The sequence below is a fragment of the Saimiri boliviensis genome, chromosome 12 (assembly GCF_048565385.1).
Source record: "Saimiri boliviensis isolate mSaiBol1 chromosome 12, mSaiBol1.pri, whole genome shotgun sequence".
NCBI classification, from domain to species: domain Eukaryota; kingdom Metazoa; phylum Chordata; class Mammalia; order Primates; family Cebidae; genus Saimiri; species Saimiri boliviensis.
The window spans coordinates 35,666,089-35,686,200 of record NC_133460.1 but is presented as its reverse complement, the minus strand read 5'-3'; the positions used below and the strand labels follow the sequence as shown (position 1 = coordinate 35,686,200).

Below are 20,112 nucleotides of genomic sequence, written 5' to 3'. Positions count from 1 at the left end.
CATCCATCCATCCATCCAACCAACCAACCAACAGTAACAACTGTGTGCAGAGAGGATGTAAGGTGGCTTACAAAGACGGCTTCACTGTAACAACATAAATTTATTTGTAAATGCAGGCGAGGGAACAATTGCAAAGGCGTGTGTGACATTTGCTTGCTAGGCTGACATTTACCTCCACTGACGACGGCTTCCATTGAAGGGGGATAAAAGAGCAGCTCTTTAGATGATGGTGTAACAGTGATTTTCTCTCCAGACCTAAAATAATGAATATACTTCAGTTTGGTGGGTCCTGTCTGCCCCAAGAATGGAGGACACTGTAGGGAAATGCACAAGAGAGCTTACCGGGCCCAGTAAGAGAAATCATACGAGAAGGGGCCTTGTAACTCATCTACCATCTCCTGCACGGGAGGCTTGGTCATTCTTTCTTCGCCTTCCTCCTTGCCGTTCTTCTCCCTCTCCTGTCTGCGGGCCTCGATCTCAGCCAGCTGCTGTTCCCTCCGCAGCTCCTGCACAGACTTCAGAGGGCCTAACACCAAGGCGGGTTCACTGTCGATGGAAGACCTGGAAGAGAGGGATGGCGGTCCCTGGGACGTGGTTGAGTAAACCTGTGGTCAGTGGGAATTTGATCTTTCTACAAGAATGGACTTGTGAGTTAAAAACTGAACACCTCATCATGAACGCCACAGTGGTGGAGTCTTCTGTTTTAAATAAACTTGTAGTTTAACAAAAAAATAAACTGAATTTCGCAGTGATGGTGGCAGTATCTGGTAGATTTGAGCTGGAATGAAATACCGTTGATTTTATGATGACTGGATAGAAGCCTGTCAGTTTCCACGTAAGACATGGCGTTTTCTCCACGATACCATCCTCTGTTCCTTCATTCTATCTTCACTGAGAACTGCTCTGATAGAGAACTAGGCACTGGGGATACAGCATCGACAAAACAGACCACACTCCCTACCCTGGTGGAATCCACATTTTAGTGGGAAGGGGCTGAAAATAAACACAAACATAATACCAGAGGATAAGTGCAATCAAGAAAAAGCAGCGTGGGAGGACAGAGAGCCCAGAGCATTGCTTTACATGAAAGGGACAGTCAAGACCTTTCTAATGAGGTGACACTGAGCAAAAGTCTGAAGGGAGAGAACGTGCCATGAAGCTCTCTGGGTAAAGAGTCACTCAATCAAAGCGATGCCAAGTGCAAAGTCCCTGGAGAGAGAGCTCACTCAGATGTTCAAGCAACAGCAAGAACAGCCCAGCCTGGGATAAAGGGGCACATAGAAGGGACACAGCCGTCAAGAGGCAGCAGGTGTCAGAGTGAGGCTTCGCAGGCTTGGTGTTAACCTGGAGCCACTGGAGTTTTGAGTCGAGGAATGGTATAATCTCCGCCAATAAAAGAATCACTTGCTGCCTCATGAAGAACACATGAAGTAATGGCGGAAACAGGAAGGTCAGCTGGGAAGCTGCTGCAGCAGTCCAGGGGGAGAGTCAGACCACGGCTGAGGTCCACATGTTAGGAAGGGAAGGCCAGCTGGGAAGCTGCTGGAGTGATTCAGAAAGCGGTTAGACCACAGCTGAGGGCCACGTGTGAGGAAGGGAAGGCCAGCTGGGAAGCTACTGGAGTGATCCAGGAAGGCGTTAGATCACGGCTGAGGGCAGTGTGTTAGGAAGAGAAGGCCAGCTGGGAAGCTGCTGCAGTGATCCAGGAAGGGGTCAGAAGATGGCTGGGGACTACGTGGTAAGAAGGGACTAGATGCCGGATATATTTTGACTGTAAAGACAAGGCTTTGTTGACGAATTGGTTGGGCATGGGGTGCAAGAGAAAAAATAATCAAGGAACAAGGAGAAAGAGCAAGCTGCCGTTTCTAAATCAGGGAAGATCACAGAGAGGCTCTATGGAGAGCAGTGTCAGCTGTCAGGTTTTGGGTCTAAGTACGAGATCCCGGGGGGATCCAAGTGGCTCTGTCTAGCTGGAAGATGCATTCCATACAACCTCTGGCACAAGCAACACAAATACCCTTTTGAAGTTACAAAAATGAATGCAATCAAGCTGAAAGGAGGTTATATTGAGTCACTACTGGTAAGAAGGTAGACTGCTAGTCCCATCAGTAATTTATACTTTCCAAGCAGGAAGACAGTAAATGGCATTATGCCAGCACCAGGCACCTTCTGGGCCCACAACAGACACTCAGCAAGTCCACCCCCAGCTACAACCCTGGCTCCCCATCACTAGAAACCAGGGGTACCCCTGACATTTCTCTCATCCTGACCCAGTGGTCACTTTAGTGCCACGTGTCATCAACTCAGTCCCTCAAAGACCCCCTGACGGGTCTGCCGCTCTCCATCTCCACAGCCACCAGTCTAGCTGGGGCCCCCATCACCTCCCCCATCTCCACCCGCCCCCACTCTTCAGCCCTCTTCTGCCTGTTCACCACTCAGCAGATAAGGGGACCTTTAGGAAGAAAAAAGTCATCCCTCTACATAAAACACGTCAATTACGTCATGGGACAGACTAAGGACCTTAATGTGGCCTGGCCCCAAGCAGCCAACCTATCCCACATGCCCCTGAGGTCAAGCTCAAAGCACTCAGCACAGACATCATTTTACAGTTCTGCATGTAGCTCTACCACTGTCTGCCTCCCCCATGAGACTGTCAATCCCCTGAATGCAAGAGCTGTGGTCTCATAAGCCCAGTGCCTAAACACTGAAGACCTTGAGTTATTCAGTCATCATATATTCTGCAGGGATGAAGGATGGATAAACAGACGACAGACAGAAAGACGTAAACAGAGCTGGACAGGTGACTTCAAGCAGAGGCAGGGAGGAGACAGTGACTCCGATTCCCATTCTACTTGACAAAGACAGTCATGTTGCCAAAACGCTTTCATTTCTCAAGAAAACGCAGGTGTCACAGGCACCTCACCATGCTGCAGAAATTCCCTGAGAGGCGACATTCACATGAACGTGACCCTTGGTGAGGGACTTGCCTTTCAAATACTTCCTCTCTCATGACCCTTTCTTATACCAGGTGTCCTCTACTTCCCAAGCCTTCAAGCAAAGGTCTAAAGAAGAATAGGCAATTTTTTTTTAATTTGCTAAAACACTTCAAATACAGTGCACAAACCCCAGAGATTTTTTTCCTTAGCAAAGATGAGAAATACAAATAATTCAAACAGAAACTGAAGACACTGAAACAAGCTGTCATAACACCCTTCCTCACCCACAGGTAATTTCTGAACCAGGAAATAAAAGGATCAAGGAAGGCTGCTCGGAATTTACGATGATGTCCTATAAGAGAAGGAAGGCCACTTGTATACACATCTAGAGATAGGAAATCAAAACTAATTTCCAGAGTCTATTAGAGACCTCCAGGCCTCATCCACACCCTCCCCCACCACTCTCAGCCCAGCGCAGAACGCTCAACTTACTTGATGGTCACAGTGACATCCATCATTTTGTCGGTGGTGATAGTTCCAAGGACATGGTGGCGAATGGCTGTCAACGTCAAGATACTAGGTGAAGACCTATAAATCGAAGAAGATGAAGGAAACACTAGAACCTGCTGACTCGCGGAAGATCATCAGCAATACCCTATTTAGGCATCCTTCCTGACCCTAAATTTACTACAGAAAATTGCTCTTAGCTTGGGGTCAAATAACTCTGGAGATCCACAGAAGTATTTTACAGAGTAAACTAATCCTCCACTCCAAAACTTTACACTTCCAACTCCCAGTGAAACCCACACATCTGTAAAAATATAAAAATGGCAGACTTGAGCTTGACAGATGCCCATCAGCGAGGGCTGGGAGGGTCAACAGAGCTTCTATTTTCGCCACTTCAAAAACACAACCCTCTATCCTGGGGTTACAGAATTCTTAGGAAAGAGATCCTCTCTCTGATTCCTCAGTAACTAATCCAAGTGTCTTAAAACCCTTATCCAGAAATTCTGTTGAAGACCTAACCTTGCCTCTTTCAGAAAAAAAACCAGAAAAATTCCTTTTGTTCTCTGAAGTAAAGGGAGGAGCGAAGCACACTGGCTCTCCCCCATGGAACGTACACAAACACACAAAGCATTCAGTTCCCGGGCTTACGTGTCATAGGTGTAGAATGCTTGCTCAAACCGGTGGCAGGAGCGAGGGGTCACTTTGTACACGCCTACAGAAAGGAAATCAAAAGCAATTTTCGGAGAACGGCATCTATTACACTGAGCAACTCTGACATTTGAAATCCAACAGCAGGCAGCTCTTTGCATGTGAAAACTCAAAGGTATCACAGATCAGCAATAATGGGATCAGAAATACTGGGCAGGCATCGTTTTCACTGCTTGTGACGGCTTCTTACCAATCACCAAATCCACATAATGGCCCAATCACAAGCACACAGTTTTCATTTTCCATAACGTAACAGCTCATAGTAGTTAAATCTGCGCAGACCAAGTGAATGAGAAGGAACAGAAGTACACTGCTACTGCAAATTGGACTGAGGACAATTTTCTACTTAAAAGATTCTATTAAGGATCCAAGAGATAAGCACAGCCTCAATTTCTTCCTATAAATATTCCTAAAAATGAGGCAAGGACTCAGGGAAGCCCCAGAAAAGTATGAGTCTCTATGGGAGGACGCTCTGAGTAGCGACGTATTTCATCACTTGTCAGAGGAATGCAGTCAATTTCAGGAAGATACAAGGAGTAACAATGGATTCCCCTAAATCATCATTAACCAATATTTTGGCCACATTTTCTACAAAAACTTGAAATTAGTTCAAGCTACCCTGCTGTTTTCATTGCACTCAAAAAGCCCGAGTAGTTACCATCCAAAAAACAAGAAAAGATCAGGTTTCTCCATTCAATTGTTTGGTCTTTCATTCAACAACTATTGACAGAGTGCCTCTTCCTGGCCAGGTATTGTCCTAGGTACTGATACACAGTGGGGTATGACAGAGCAGTGGTCTCTGTCCTCATCGAGTTTACCATCCACAGAGAGAAGAGGGCATGTGACAGCCACAAATAAAAAAAAAATCAATTGTGGCACATGCAAGAAGGGGACAGAAGTGAGTGCTGAGGGCAAGAGTGTAGGAGGCAGGTCTAAGGGCCCTAGAGGCCATCTTCCCCCAGGGAAGCAATACTGAACTGATGGGTAAGAATGCCCTGGCTAGGAGGGACAGGAGGACATGTCCACAGAGAACAGCATCTGCCTCACAGGCTGGGTGAGTGTTTCCTCAGCAGGCCTCCTTCCTGCCTTGAGAACAAGCCCTGGTTACATTGATGGTAGCAACATGCTCAGCCCTGGGCAGCGCATCCAACTATCCCAGCCCCTCCTGCAAGAGAAGTAACCATGTGACATGGTTCTGGCCAATAACACAGACAAGCAGCTTACTGGAGGCGACGGCACGAGGAAATGGTTGCCTGCCCCCTCCTTGTCTTTCGCCTTCAAACTAAGTTTTCTAACCATAGCCATTTTGAAAACATAAGGCAAAAAATACAAGGGAAAGGCCTAAAGAATCACGAAGACACCACCTCTACCATCTACCAGCGGCTGAACCCAACCTGGCAGCCACACACTGCCACACTTCTTTACTGAGCCAAATGAACGCCCACTTGCTGATGGCACTGCTGTATGGATTTTGTGAAGTGTAGCCAAAGGCAGCTGAACTGACACCCAGAAGGACAGAGTGGCTGGACGAGAGACAGTGGCATACAGGGCTGGCTTACACAGGAGCTAAGGTCAAGTTAAGGAGTTTGTATTTTATCTTGGGAACCAAGGGGAGGAGCCACTGAATTATTCATTAGGAAAATGCAAAATAAAACCAATATAGACACTATTTCACATCTACCAGGATGGCTACAATAAAACGAGATAAACAAATGTTGGTGAAGGAGGTTAAGAACCAGATTCCCTCATGCATTGCTGGTGGGAATATCAAATGACACAGCCTCTGTGGAAAACAATTTGACAGTTTCTTTAAAAATTAAACATAATTTAGCATGCAATCCAACAATTCCATCCCTGGGTATCTAAACAAGAAAAATGAAAACATATAGACACAAAGACTTGTACAAGAATGTCCACAACATTATTCATAATAGGGCCAAACTAGAAATCACTCAAATATCCACCGACTGGTGAACGAATATACAAAATGTGATATAACCATACATAGGAATACTATGCAGCAATGTAACACAACAAATTACTGATATGTGCTATGACATAGATAAACTTCAAAGATAGGTTAAATAAAAGAAGCCAGACAAAATACCAACCCTATATGATAAACATCCAAAAAAAGCAAATCCATTGGGACAGAGAATAGATCAGTGGTTGCCTGTGGCTGGAAACAGGGATGAACTTTCAGCAGGCACAGAGGATCTTACACTGTGGGTAATGAACAGCTCTAAAACTGGATTCTGGCCATGGTTGTGCAACTAGGTAAATGGACTACAAATCATTGTATTGTATATCTTAAACAGGTGAGTTTTATGATATGAAAATTCTGCCTCTAAAAAAAGCTGTTTTTTAAAAGAGAGAGGGCTGGGTGCAGTTGCTCACACCTGTAATCCCAGCACTTTGGGAGGCCGGGCTGGGCGGATCACTTGAGGTCAGGAGTTCGAGACCAGCCTAGACAACATGGTGAAACCCATCGCTACTAAAAATACAAAAATCAGCCAAGCGTGGTGGCGGGTGCTTGTAATCTGAGCTACTCGGGAAGCTGAGGCAGGAGAATCGCTTGAACCTAGGAGATAGAGGCTGCAGTGAGCCAAGATCGAGTCACTATACTCCAGCCTGGGTGACACAGCAAGACTCCATCTCAAAAAGAAAGGAAAAAAGAAAACAGAGAGAGAGAGACAGAAGCCACTGATTCAATTTTTAAGACAGCACCTTAAAGAGAGGTCATTGCCCAATGGTATATTTCTAGAGGCAAAAGGGCCCAGTAGTCTCTATGCAATTCAAACCCAAGAGAGACAGAAAAATAAGAGCAGACTGAACACGCTGAAATTGAAAGCTTGATGCAAACAGAACCAAGGTAGGAAAAAATGCCTTCAAAACCATCCTCTGGTGCCTGTCCATTCTTTTAATTCGTAGCACATCAATCCTTCCAAACTTACCAGGTTTGGACAGGCAGAATCGGTTAACTCCTTTGGAGAGGTTATAAATCCCCACGTTCTCACGTCCATTTCCATCCTGATAAAATTCCTAAGGGAGCAAAGCCAATACGATGACTTAGTAGGAGAGATGGAGACACCAAGATGACTAATAATATTTCTCTTTCCAAACCAGTCATCTGTTTTGCTCATTAATCATCTGAGCAGTTGGGTGCCACAGGAAAATTTAAAACCTCCCAAAACTTCCAACAAAAGCGTGCTCTTTTTCATTCAATCAACTAATATTTATTGAGCACCTGCTATGTGACAGACACAAGGCTGGGCCTTGGGAGCCACCGCCATGGCTCCTGCTCTCACAGGGCTTATGTTCTAATACAGGAAAGCAAAATCAACGAGTCAGCAAATAAATTAGCCATCTCAGCTGGTAAGCAAGGAAGCTATGAAAATAAACAGGGAAGCAAGAGAGGAACAATTCCCACCTAGGGGTCTTTAGCTCACTGGTTCCAGGGCACATCCTTCCTGAACTAGGGCTGCAGCCTGAATGCGGAGGTAAAACTAATGACATGTGTTTCTGAAGAAGATACAATATTCAGGCAGGGGAGAGAGTGTGTGCAAAGGCCCCGAGCAGGGAGTGAGCTTGGTATGGGACTGGAGAGGACCACTGAGGCTGGGGCCCAGCCAGTGAGGGAAGAGTGGTAGGAGATAAAGAAGGGGTTAAGGAAGTGTCAACAACAACAACAAAAAATGGGTCTTAGTATAAGGGAGCTGGAAATCCACTCCATTGCTGAAAGGGAAAGGTTTCCTAAATCTCCATCACTTACTATCAGCCAGATACTAACCTATCTCCTGTCAGAAACCAGCTTGTCCAGTGTTTGTAATTAAGCAGTTAGCGCAGCGGGCTGTTGAAACACCAGTTTCAATTCTTCTAGTGTTCAACATCAGTAGTCACTTAATTACCATTTGCCTCAGTTTCTCTACAGAGAAACTAAGACCTGACAATGACATCTGCCACTGCTCAACATCAAAACATTATGGAAAATTCATGAAGGGATCGACATAGTGCTCCTGAAACCCATTTCACACTGCTTTTCAGGCCACAGAGTCCACAGTCAAGAGACTAAGATCCTGTTTACAGCTTCGTCCTCCATGCTGGAATAAATATACCAGAGAAGGCAGGGCGCAGTGGCTCACGCCTGTAATCCCAGCACTCTGAGAGGCCGAGGTGAGTGGATCACTCAAGGTCAGGAGTTCAAGACCAGCCTGGCCAACATGGTGGAAACGTGTCTCTACTAAAAATACAAAAAAAAAAAAAAAAATAGCTCGATGTGGTGGTGCACACCCGTGATAGCAGCTACTTGGGAGGCCGAGGTGGGAGAATCGCTTGAACCCAGGAGGCAAAGGTCGTGGTGTTAACTCCAGCCTGGCCAACAGAGCAAGACTCTATCTCAAAGAAAAACACCAAATACATAAACCAGAGAAACTCACTTGGCAGCATCTTAATAAATAAGAGCAGTGTACACCGAGGACACTTTAATACCTAAGAGGTTCACTTAAGCCCTAACATAATGCTGAGAAATAGGTACTATGATCTCAATTTTTAGTGAAAACTGAGGCTGAGAAGCAGTAAATGAATTTACCCAAAGCTATTATTACTAAGAATATAAAGTCAGCATGCTCTGCACTATAGCAAAGAACACCCCAAAACACCAGCCAGATTTAATGTGGGGCCAGGACAAGAAAACCTCCTAAATACAGGGGTCCTTCCACTGAGAGATTATAAATGTTTCCCGATTATGCCTTCCTTAACAGGTGGGCAAGTCAAGGCACAGAAAAGGAAACCTGAGTTAACTATGTTTACCATATTCCTGGCATATTAGTCTTTCTTGATATCCACAAGGTAAGCATTTTTTCCAAATAAGAGACTCTCTGTAAGCCGCACATACCAGAGTGATGGCGTGAGACAGGGAACATCTCAGCATATAGCCCGTCTGCCTGAACTCGACACCAGACACGTCATCCTCCAGCACTTCCACCTCCAGGCTCTTGTTCTTCCAGCACCAATCCTCATGCATGATGCTTACTGCAAAAGCAAACACCAAAAACAGGCACATGGGCGTGGAGCACACCACCCCTCTGCACGCCAGCACAAACAACGATCATGAATTAATTAATTTTAAAAACCGGGTGGGTATGTAGACATAAAGACAGAAATAAACACATATGTATATTTATAAGTAGCAGTGCTTAGAATAAATGACTGCTAAAGAAAACCAGGAGCCGAGTATGGTGGCCCACGCCTATAATCCCAGCACTTTGGGAGCCCGAGGCAGGCAGACAGCTTGAGGCCAGGAGTTGAAGATTAGCCTGAGCAACATGGCAAAACCCCATCTCTACTAAAAATACAAAAATTAGCCAGGCATGGTGGCGCACGCCTGTAATCCCAGCTACTGGGGAGGCTGAGGCAAGAAAATCTTCTGCACCCAGAAAGCAGAGAGGCTGCAATAAGCCAGGATCGCATAAGCACACTCCAGCCTGGGTGAGAGAGAGAGGCTTCATTTCAAAAAAAAAAAAAGAAAGAAAGAAAGAAAGAAAGAAAGGAAAACTAGAGCCAATGTCTACTACATCATCAAGAAAGAAATCCAATGGGGCCTGTAAGATCAGGGCGCAAGTAAGGCATTCGGGGACCCACGGATTCTTCTGTAACTCTTTCCAGCTTTGTAGGCCACACACTTTGTTGGTCTCAACCACTTGACTCAGCCACTGTTACACATGAGCGGCCATAGAGAATCCATAACTAAACGGGCTAGGCTAAGAAAACTATGCTTATAAAAACAGGCAGGCAGTTTTTGTTGCCTGCCAAGCCCTGCTGTAACAGAAAATATTAATACAATTCCAGAAACAGCAGTCCATTTTATAAGCTGCCCACTGCCAGTAGCTCCAAGCTGATTTCTGAAAAAGCAGAAATACAAGCGAGAAGCGGCTTCCTTAGAAGGGCAGGGAAAAGGGAACTAACATTTGTGGGCACCTGTTACTTAGCTGGCTCTCTGCCTAAGAGGCTTTATAAATTTTACTTCATTTAGTCTTATGTTCTGCAGAAAGGTTCAATTACATCTATTTTACAGATGGGAAAACTGAGTTTGGGGGAGCTCCAGTACCTTGCCATGGTCAGTACTCAGCACCAGTACTGGTGCTAAGTTAGTAGAAGACATCAGTGGAACTATTTCACACTCCTTTTTCTGGCCTTCAGAAACAAAATGCTGTACATTGGGGGACCCTCCCTAAACAGAAGCAGCCAGTGGGTTGTGCTGACAAAGTGGCAGTCAGTTCAGAGTCTAGACTCCTCCATGTTTGTCCAACGCTAAATAATGCACAGTCAAGGCCATGAGGCAAAGAAGACTTAAACCAGGAAAGGTACACGGTCATAATACGATGTGAGACCTGGGTCTTGGAAAGCTTACAAAGACAAGAAGTGTGTGAGGGCCACAGGATGTTGCATCAACATCCTGTGAAAGCGGTCAACTCTTTCACACCAGTCAAGATGACACTGCCCTTCCTTGGAAAAGTCCATCATGTTTCCGAAAGGGCTTCTAAAGGCTTGTCAATGTGGACATCTTTGCAAGAAGCCAGTTCTTACTTTTGTATCTTCCCGGGAGCACACTGTCAAAGGTGAAAGTCATGGAGTTGACCTTGCCGGAGAGCTGGAGGCTCCGCTTCTCACCCTGGCGGCTCAGTGACTGCAGAGTCACCAGTAGGTCACCGCAGGTATCTGCATGAGAAAGAAGAGGGCCCCATGTGACCCAGCCCAGGTTCGAATCCTAAGCCTATGTAATAGCTTCTTGCTACTGCTGAGCTCCTAAGGGACAGTGGTGGGAGGCCTTCTTTCAAGCTAACATGTGTTGACTTGACTCCAAGAAGCCTCCCGCCATGTCGGCGATCCGTAGCAGACAACAAAGGCACCGATGGTGAAAGTGGCCCCCTCATTTGTTGAACACTCCTATGTGAGCCAGTGAAGACAAGAAAAGGAAACCAACTTTCATAGAGCACCTATGTGGGAGGCAAGATGAAATGGGGCAGGAACATGCATGGAGCACCAATAAGAGCCAGAGAAAAGGCCAGGAAGTGACAAAACAGTCACTGAATCACCATTTTAACCAGGCACAGATCTCAGCCCTCTAGCATGATGATAATATTAATAAGGATAGCAAAGATTTACATGGCTCTTTCTGTGGGCCAGGCACTATTCGAAAAGCTAAACACGCTCTAACTCATTAGATCCTCACGACCCTGTGAGGTACTATTACTAGCTCCGTATCACAGATGAAGAACTCAAAAGCACAGAGAGGTTAAGTAACTTGCCATAGGTCACACATACAGGGGTCAAAAGCCCAAGGAGTCTGGTTTGAGTCTGTGCCCTGCCACTGTGCTGCACTCCCTCTTGACATGAGCACACTGAAGCCTCATTAAAAACCTCAAGAGGGGTAGCATTCCCATTTTAAAGATGAAAAACTGAGGCTGGACAAGTAAAATGCAGTCTCACAGCTATTAAGACACTGAGCCAGGAATGAAAACTGGGCCTGATTCCATCCTCTCTGCACAGTCAGAGAGGGGAAAAAAGAAACCTTTGTGCTCCACTAGGAGCCAAAGCAGAAATACTCCAAGAGAATGTTCCTAGTGATTCCCGTGGCAATTATTCAGATAGAACTATGTGCAATAAGGACACTCAAAAGCCAGTCTCCAGGAACAGGGTCTACTTTTATCTTCAGTATCCCTAATGAGGAAAAGTTTCCCAAGATCCCACCCCTACCTGCTGACTTCTTTGAAACTAGGTGTTCTTGCTCTCCACTGATATCTTACCCAAACAAGAGACTTTCCCAGAAACTGATGCCAAAAACTGTATAAAGGCCACATCCATCACAGGCCTGTCAGTCACAGTAAGAGGAAACGTCTGGGGTTTCAATGTCAGCCCTGCTCTGGTCTCTGCCTCAGGAACTATCACCTGCAGAAACACGGAGGAAACGTTAGAGGCTGCATGCGGCGGGGTGGGGGGGGGTCTTCCCCTTGACCTATGGGGCACTTGAACGTTCATTTGGGTCCAAGGCTAAAGAGATTTTGAAGGCTAAAGGTTCATTTCCAGGCTGATTTTACAATCACAACAAATCCACGAATAACACGTGTGAAGTAAACACGGTTCTACCCAGATGAAAAATTAGCCTCAACAGATCCATGCATCTGTACAAAAGTCTATTTGGCCTAATTCCCCACAGAGGCACACAAAGGTGACATGCCCTACTTATATACTGGAAATCAAACCACATCCCAGTCACTTTTCCTGGCTTCAGACTATGTGGATGACACAGGTGGAATTAAGTCATTTTCTTCTTCCTTTTGTTCTGTATGCCTTTCATGGCTAAGAGGAGGAACAGGCAAAGGGAGCAGCGGTCAACTCTTTCACACCAGTCAAGATGACACTGCCCTTCCTTGGAAAAGTCCATTATGCTTCCGAAAGGGCTTCTAAAGGCCTGTCAATGTGAACATCTTTGCAAAAAGCCAGCTACCATTTAATAAAGGCAGCTGTCAACTCACACACCATGTTATTCTGTGGAAGCAGGGAGAACGTAATCTCCTTCCGTTTCCCACAGAGGGAGGGACCCCACTCTGCCCTAGAGAAGAGCAGAGTCTAGCTGGGAAACTTTCCGGCCCTCTCCCTTTGTGTTATTTGCCCTTCCACAGGGAGGAAGGGCAGCTGCTGATCTGACGGGTGAGAGCCCACAGAAACAGTCTCTCCCCTAGGGCAGGGCCACTGCACTCAAAGGCATGATGGGCTGACCTCTGCTCTGTCCTGTCTCTTGCTTGCTTGGGCCAGCTGTGGCTTGGGTTTTCACCATGGTGATGAGATCAAGGCCAGAGCATCTTCCCTTCTCGGCCTGCTTCAATGGATAAGTCGCATGGTCCCTGCCCAGCCATCTTCAAGTCAGGGCAAAGCAGGAAATGGGAAGCTCCATTTTGGCCTGCGGTCCTAGAAGCCACGCACTGTGGCCATTTTTGAACTCCCATTAATAGAGTTCATTTTTGGTCTCCCCTTGGACTCATCGATATTCCACAGCAGCCAGAAGCCTGAAGATGGAGGAGTTGACTGGCAGCCTGATACAAACCTAATAAACACCATGACTGGAAGAGAGAGGCAGATGGCACTATTTTTTCACTGGATGCCTATCTGCCTCTATTCTACTGGTGCAGGATTGTAAAAACTTAAAAACAAGAAGTTGGAAACTGGAATGCTCCCTTCTAGCTAATGACACTTCTAAAAATCACTGCTTTTTCTCAAAACATTTTAAATCTAAAACAACAAATCGCACCTGAACTTTATAAGTCCCTGGTTTTGCTTTAAAACAAAATGATCCATGAGCATCAGTCTCCACGGTGACCAAAGACTTGTCCTTGTCTTGAGATGACAGGACAACTTTGTATTTACTCATCTGCTTGACGGTGTCGGGGAAGCGAATGATTGATATCTGACCACAGACACTGAACCTGCAAAGAGAAGACCATTCATTCCAGCATGAGGACTCAATTATAACACGAAAGGCTCTTATCAACCAAAAAAGATGTAGCTCTCTCCCAGCTCTTGTTCCTGAGAATAGTTTAATCTTAATGAAAAGACACAATGCAGTCCAAATGATTCTATTTTTAAACTGCAACCTTCAGGAGGAAGACTGGACCTCTTTCTACAGAACAGGGGCCCGTAGAAGGGCTGTTTGTGTGTTCCGGGTGACATCAGCAATCCCCCACTGCAGAAGCTATTCTAAGAAAATCTGCAGATAATAAAAACGTTTCAGGTAATTGGATCATTGACAGTGGAGCAGCCTTGGACTGTGAATGTAGGCTAGCCCCTAAAAGCAAAAGCTCTAAGCTGCGTTAAGAAACTGTGGCATTAACCAGGCCATCAAATAAGGCAGGATCATCACAGATGCCTTCCTTGTTTGTGATTATATATAATGCATGGACGAAAGCAAACTGAGAGATTGGAACAGAAAAGGTAATTAAGTTTAAAAATGCAAAGCTAAAATGGAACTCCTTGGGAGGTAGAACGCACAAACATAACTTATAACTGAAAAGCCCTATTAAGGTAATGACTCCGATTTGAGATTCTAAATGAGGAGTAAGGTCATGCACGGCACCCCTCGAAAAATCCGTGAAAGGCACTTCTACAAAGACCATCATCGCTGGAGTGCTGGTCTTCACTTCTGAAGCAGTTGGTGTGTCACAGTGCAATAATACATCCTAGCTGGAGGCCACAGTTGTTTTTTCAACTGTTCATCTTAAAGAACCTTCGAGAATCATTTTACATAAAAGTTAGTTACTTTTGACATAAAGATAATAAAGAATGTTGGATTCTGACAATTAGGGGTACATTAAATGTCAGAACTAACACTCAGCCTCAAATAAAAAACAGTGGAAAACAATGAATCGGTGGAAGATTATGTATGTGAAATCTAGGAATAATGAAAAACAGTCATTTCTTCAGAGTATGAAACGCAAGACCAAAAAAAGTTTTTTATACTCTTAATGGTTAAAAGAAAAAAAAAACAAAAGAAGGATAATACTTCATGACATATAAAAATTGTATGAAATGTAAATTTCAGTGTCTAAAAATGTAGTTTAGTTGCGCTCTGCCCATTCATTTACAAATTGTCTATCTCAGCTGTTGTCTTAGAGACCATATGGCCCATGAAGCCTAAAATATTTATTCTCTGGCTCACCACAGAAAAAGTGTTCCAATCCCTGACCTAGAATATGCATTTTGGTTCTCACATTTCCCTACTGTGAACTTTCAGAGTAAAAGGATGGGAAGCAAACACTGAGAGAACCATTCCTAAGAACCTTTCATAGTCTCTGGATTTGTGTACCTGCCAGGGGACACATCACCTTGTCTATTTCCTACCAAATCTCTTTGCCTCCTTAAGTTGTAAATATTTGAACCATAAGACCTGTATTGGCTCATACTGCTATTAAAAAGAAGTGCCTATTTTCACTAAACCTCAAACCTATACTGGCTTAGTTTGGAAAAATAAACCAAAAGGGTGGTAGAAGATGGTTCCATTATACTGAAGCCCTTAACAATTGATCTGTACCAATAAATTCTTTCAGCAGGTTTAATACATGTATGTTCAGAAACTGGTAATCTTGGTGGATATTGAGATAACTCTATTTTCACAGTCACTTGGACAGAAATCAAAGAGTTTGTTTTTAAAATAAATCGAGTAATTTTTTTTTTTTTTTTTAAAGGAAGACTAGGCATGGTGGCTTAGCCTGTAATCCTAGCATTTTGGGAGGCCAAGGCAGGTGGGTGACTTGAGATCAGGAGCTCAAGACCAGCCTGGCCAACATGGCAAAACCCTTTCTCTACTAAAAAATATAAAAATTTGCCAGGTGTGGTAGCATGTGCCTGTAATCCCAGCTACTCAGGAGTCTGAGGCAGGAGAATCACTTAAACCCGAGAGGCAGAGGCTGCAGTAAGCCGAGATGGTGCCACCGTACTCTAGCCTGGGTGACAGAGCGAGACTCTGCCTCAAAAAAATAAAAAGGAAGAGAAATAGTAAGAAATATCAGTGTGCTGAAAAGGCAAATGTACTATGTTGACCAAAAAAAAAGATAGGAGATTTTCCAAAAATGCTCATTGCTATTTTTCTTTCTTTGACCCAAATACTCTACTTTAAAGGAGAAAATAAATATTTCTTCCATCTCTGTAAACAGCATCTCCTCCACCCACCCAGTGGCTCAAATAAGAAATCTGAAACCTCAACAGCACAGGCCTGTGGGTGTTTTCTCTATATGACCTACCAAATCCATCCTCTCCTGGCTCCCTCCCCTGCCAGCCCCCTGGGCCCAGCCACCACCATATCTCCTCTGGACAATCGCCACCGCCTCCTATCTGGTCCCTCTGTTCACACCATGGCTTCCCTCCAATCCATTCTCCACACAGCAGCCAGGAAGTAAAACAAACTTTTTTAAAGTGCCATGATCCCTATCACTCCCTTGTCAACTGAAAACTCTTAACAGGTTTCCACTGAATTAGGGAGCAAAGCCCAATCCCAAAGCAGGGCTACAAGGCCCCAGAGCTCCCTGACCTCACCCATCTCCTCCAGCAGCAGACTGCCTTTCAGGTCCTTCCTATCCTGTCCAGGCCTCTGAGCACGCTGCTCCTCTGCTAAGGAAGGTCTTTATTTAGCTAACTTCTAGTCTTCTCTAGACTCTGCAACCCAGAGAGCCTTGCAGAGCACCCAGTCTAAATCATGTCTTCTTGCAATTCCCTCGTCTCTTCCCTGCACAATACTTGCCATAATTTGGCATCACAAATGTATTTGTCTATTTTTTTAATCTTTGTTTTTTTGGGATGGAGTCTCGCTCTGTCTCCCAGGTCAGAGTGCAGTGGCATGATGCTGGCTTACTGCAACCTTGACCTCCCTGGTTCAAGCAATTCCCCTGCCTCAGCCTCCCAAGTAGCAGGGATTACAGGCACACGCCACCACATCCAGTTAATTTTTTGTATTTTAATAGAGATGGGGTTTTACCATGTTGGCCAGACTGGTCTCGAACTCCTGACCTCAGGCAATCTGCCCACCTTGGCCTCCCAAAGTGCTGAGATTACAGGCTTGAGCCACTGCGCCTGGCCTTAAAATCTTATTAATCTTATTTTATTTTTAAATTTTTATCTATTTATTATTTTTAGACCAGGTTATGAGACTAGGTAATTTTTGTATTTTTGGTAGAGGTGGTGTTTTGCCAAGTTGCCCAGGCTGGTCTCAAACTCCTAGTCTCAAACTCCAGGCTCAAACTCCACCTCTGCCTCCCAAAGCGTTAGGATGGATTACAGGCATGAGCCACCACACCTGGCCACACATGTATTTGTCTTAAGTCTGTCTGCCTGGTAGGGTGAAAGCCCTATCTCTAGAATGTTAGCACGATTAATTATTAGCTACCAAGCATTTCTCACACCACCATCACAGTAGTTGCGCAAAGTGTTTCTGGAAGGGGGTAGGACTTATATCCAAGAATTACTTTCTGAGAGTGATTTGCTTCCTCGTCTTCCATTCCCCACTGGACTCCTTGACCTCGACCTCCATCTGTCTACAGAAAAGGTCACTGTGGTCTCCTCAGTGATCAAGCCAGCGGACTGTGTTTTGCAGGGCTCCACTCCCTGGACCTCCTTGTCAGGCACTACCTCGCACCCCAAATTTACTTATTTACTTTCTTAGCTCCTATGATCTCAAGTTCCCTAGGCCCCCCTTGCGCCACGTGGTACTCTGTTTTTAGCCTACTGTCTTTCTAATGCTACCTGTACATACATATTTGAGGTCCCGGCTGCCACCTGCAGCCAAATCGTCAGGACTTACAATCCATGTAAGCACCTGTTGAAGAGCTCCACCTAGTGGTCCTACAGACTGATGTGACCAAAACTGAATCCTCATCACCTAACGGGCTCCTGTTTCTGTCCCCAGCCACCACACCTCTCACCCTAAATATCCCACTGGTTTGTCCTTGACTTCCCTACAAGACAAGCCCTTGTCGACACTGCTTTCAGACCTCCTGTGCCCAAGTCCTGTCCCCTTCAAACCCACTCTCCTCCATGCCATTGTTTTTAGAATGCCCTATTGAAAATAATAATTGAAGCTTGTAATCTTGATGCTCAAAAACACTCATGGCTCCCTGGCCCCAGGAGAAAGCCCCTGTGCCCCGGCGGAGTTGTCATCATCTCCTTCACCTGCCAGCACATTCTGCTCCAGCAGCACCCAGCTTCACACCCTCAGCCACGTAGTGCCGCTGTGAGACTGCCTGACTTGGCTCATGCCTCGCTTCTCCCAAGCGGACCCTGTGCTCTCCTTCTAAGCTACTGTTCTGTGAGCCACTGTGATGTCCAAAGCTGTTCTGCAGGTTACAGGCAGGTGGATCTGGGATCTGACTCCAAAGCCCGAGTTCTTGGCTCTATACAATTTTGCTTCAGATGATGGTAAAACCACAGGAATTCAGCCAAAAGATGTCCCCGCCTGTACTTAAGAGTATGAGTAACTATAAGCAGGAAGAACTACACCAATGACCTGAAGCATCTTCCAATAAGCTTTCTCAACCAACAATACCATTTTCCAAAGTTCTCAAAATTAAGCAAAGAGGGGTCCCGTAAAAGATCAGACAAGAAAGACCTTTTTTTAGTTTAACAAGCCCATTTTAACTTGAAGCAAGGGATTTTTCATTAAGCATTCGACGTGTCAGTACCTTCAGTTTGTAAGATTTAGAACTAATCTTACTTGGCCAGGTGCAGTGGCTCACACTTGAAATCCCAGAACTTTGGGAGGCTGAGGTGGGCCGATCACCTGAAATTAGGAGTTGAGACTAGCCTGGTCAACATACAGTGAAATCCTGTCTCTACTAAAAAACACAAAAATTAGCTGGGCATAGTGGGGCACACCTGTACTGCCCAGCTACTTGGGAAGCTGAGGCAGGAGAATCACTTGGACCTGAGAGGCAGAGGTTGCAGTGAGCTGAGATGGCACCACTAAACTACAGCCTGGGTGACAAGGTAAGACTCCATCTCAAAAAAAAGAAAAAGAAAGAAAGAATTACTCTTTCTTAAGTCCTGAAGCTCAGCAAAGATACACAGTCAGATCATAGTTCATTTTCTTCTCCACCGGCCGCCAGCCTAAACGCTGGTGCTTCCAAATCCACACAATAAGCTTACCCTGTTGCAATAATGTCAGCCAACTGAGGGGTATTCGGTGCAATTTTGATGGTGACCGTTTCAAAGTAGAGGTGCTCTTTCTGAGCGTGGATGGTGTATGTCCCTGTGGTTATGTTCTCCAGGCGGAATGAGCCATCAGCTTTTGTTTTGACTATAAAACAAAAACACACAAACAGAAGATAAGCCAAGAACAACTGTACTTACATGTACACCAGAATACTTGAGACCAAAAGCTGCCATGTTTTCATATAGTCATCAGTTCCTTTCCATTTCCCTCTGTGATCCAAAAGAGCACTGGTCCTCAGCCTGAGGCTGGTGTGTCAGCCCACCTTTGATTTGGTTATTCAGGGTGACTACTGCCTCTGGAACACCATCTCCTTCCGGTCCGTTCAAGACCCTCCCGGTGACGGAGAACCCCATGACATGGAACACGGGCTAGAAAACAAAGAACAGGAAGAAGGTGCTCGAAGGTGCTCCTGTGCCAGAGCCACGAAGCCGCCTTCTGCTGCACCAGCCATCGCCTACCATGTCTGCCCTTGCTGCCCACCTCCCGACCCCCAGACCCCCGGTGCTGTGTGCCAGCTGGGATGCCTCTCATTTTACCCACATCTGTCTTCTCTGTTGTGTTCCCAACACACTGCTGTGTGTCAAACAGCAGACCAGAAAAAGTCTAGAGACTTACTTCCTAAGTTAAAAGGTCATTGACTCAGGATTCTAAATGCCCCAGACCCTCTAAATGTCCCTGTGCTGTCTCCTCCCCTCCAGATGCCCCCATTTTGGTGAACCACATCTTCTTCCAGTCGCCCACACATACCCCAGCATCACTTTGGAAGCCCGCTCCCTGCTCCTCCAGCATCTATCAGTCCTGTGGTTTCCACCTCTGCAAAGTTTCACATGCCCCCTCCTATCTTTCCTTCGGGTCCTTATGAAATCCACTCAGGCCGGGCACAGTGGCTCACGCCTACAATCACAGAACTTTGGGAGGCCGAGGCAGGTGGATCACTTGAGGTCAGGAGTTTAAGACCAGCCTGGCCAACATGATGAAATGTGTCTCTGCTAAAAACACAAAAACTAGCCAGGCGTGGTGGCAGGCACCAGTAATCCCAGTTACTGGGGAGGCTGAGGCAGGAATATCACTTGAACTTGTCAGGCAGAGATTGCAATACGCCAAGATTATACCAGCCTGTGCGACACAGTGAGACTGTGTCTAAAAAAAAAAAAAAAAAGAAAAAAAAGAAAAAAGAAAGCAAGAAATCCACCTAGACCACCCTCCTCC

The 20,112-nt window shown here is 45.5% G+C and overlaps 1 protein-coding gene across 1 annotated transcript in view; it reads right to left on the bottom strand.

The window, feature by feature from the left end:
- LOC101046937 (BOS complex subunit NOMO1) overlaps positions 1-20,112 on the bottom strand; it is a 65,065-nt gene that overhangs the window by 21,593 nt on the left and 23,360 nt on the right. Inside the window, exons 10-20 of the mRNA XM_039477769.2 lie at positions 19,166-19,271; positions 18,837-18,987; positions 13,459-13,633; positions 11,957-12,098; positions 10,737-10,868; positions 9,046-9,182; positions 7,106-7,193; positions 4,092-4,155; positions 3,429-3,524; positions 343-561; positions 173-255 (exon numbers count right to left, since the gene is read on the bottom strand). Of these exons, the coding sequence (XP_039333703.1) occupies positions 173-255; positions 343-561; positions 3,429-3,524; positions 4,092-4,155; positions 7,106-7,193; positions 9,046-9,182; positions 10,737-10,868; positions 11,957-12,098; positions 13,459-13,633; positions 18,837-18,987; positions 19,166-19,271 (1,393 nt within the window). The remainder of the gene's footprint in view (positions 1-172; positions 256-342; positions 562-3,428; positions 3,525-4,091; positions 4,156-7,105; positions 7,194-9,045; positions 9,183-10,736; positions 10,869-11,956; positions 12,099-13,458; positions 13,634-18,836; positions 18,988-19,165; positions 19,272-20,112) is intronic.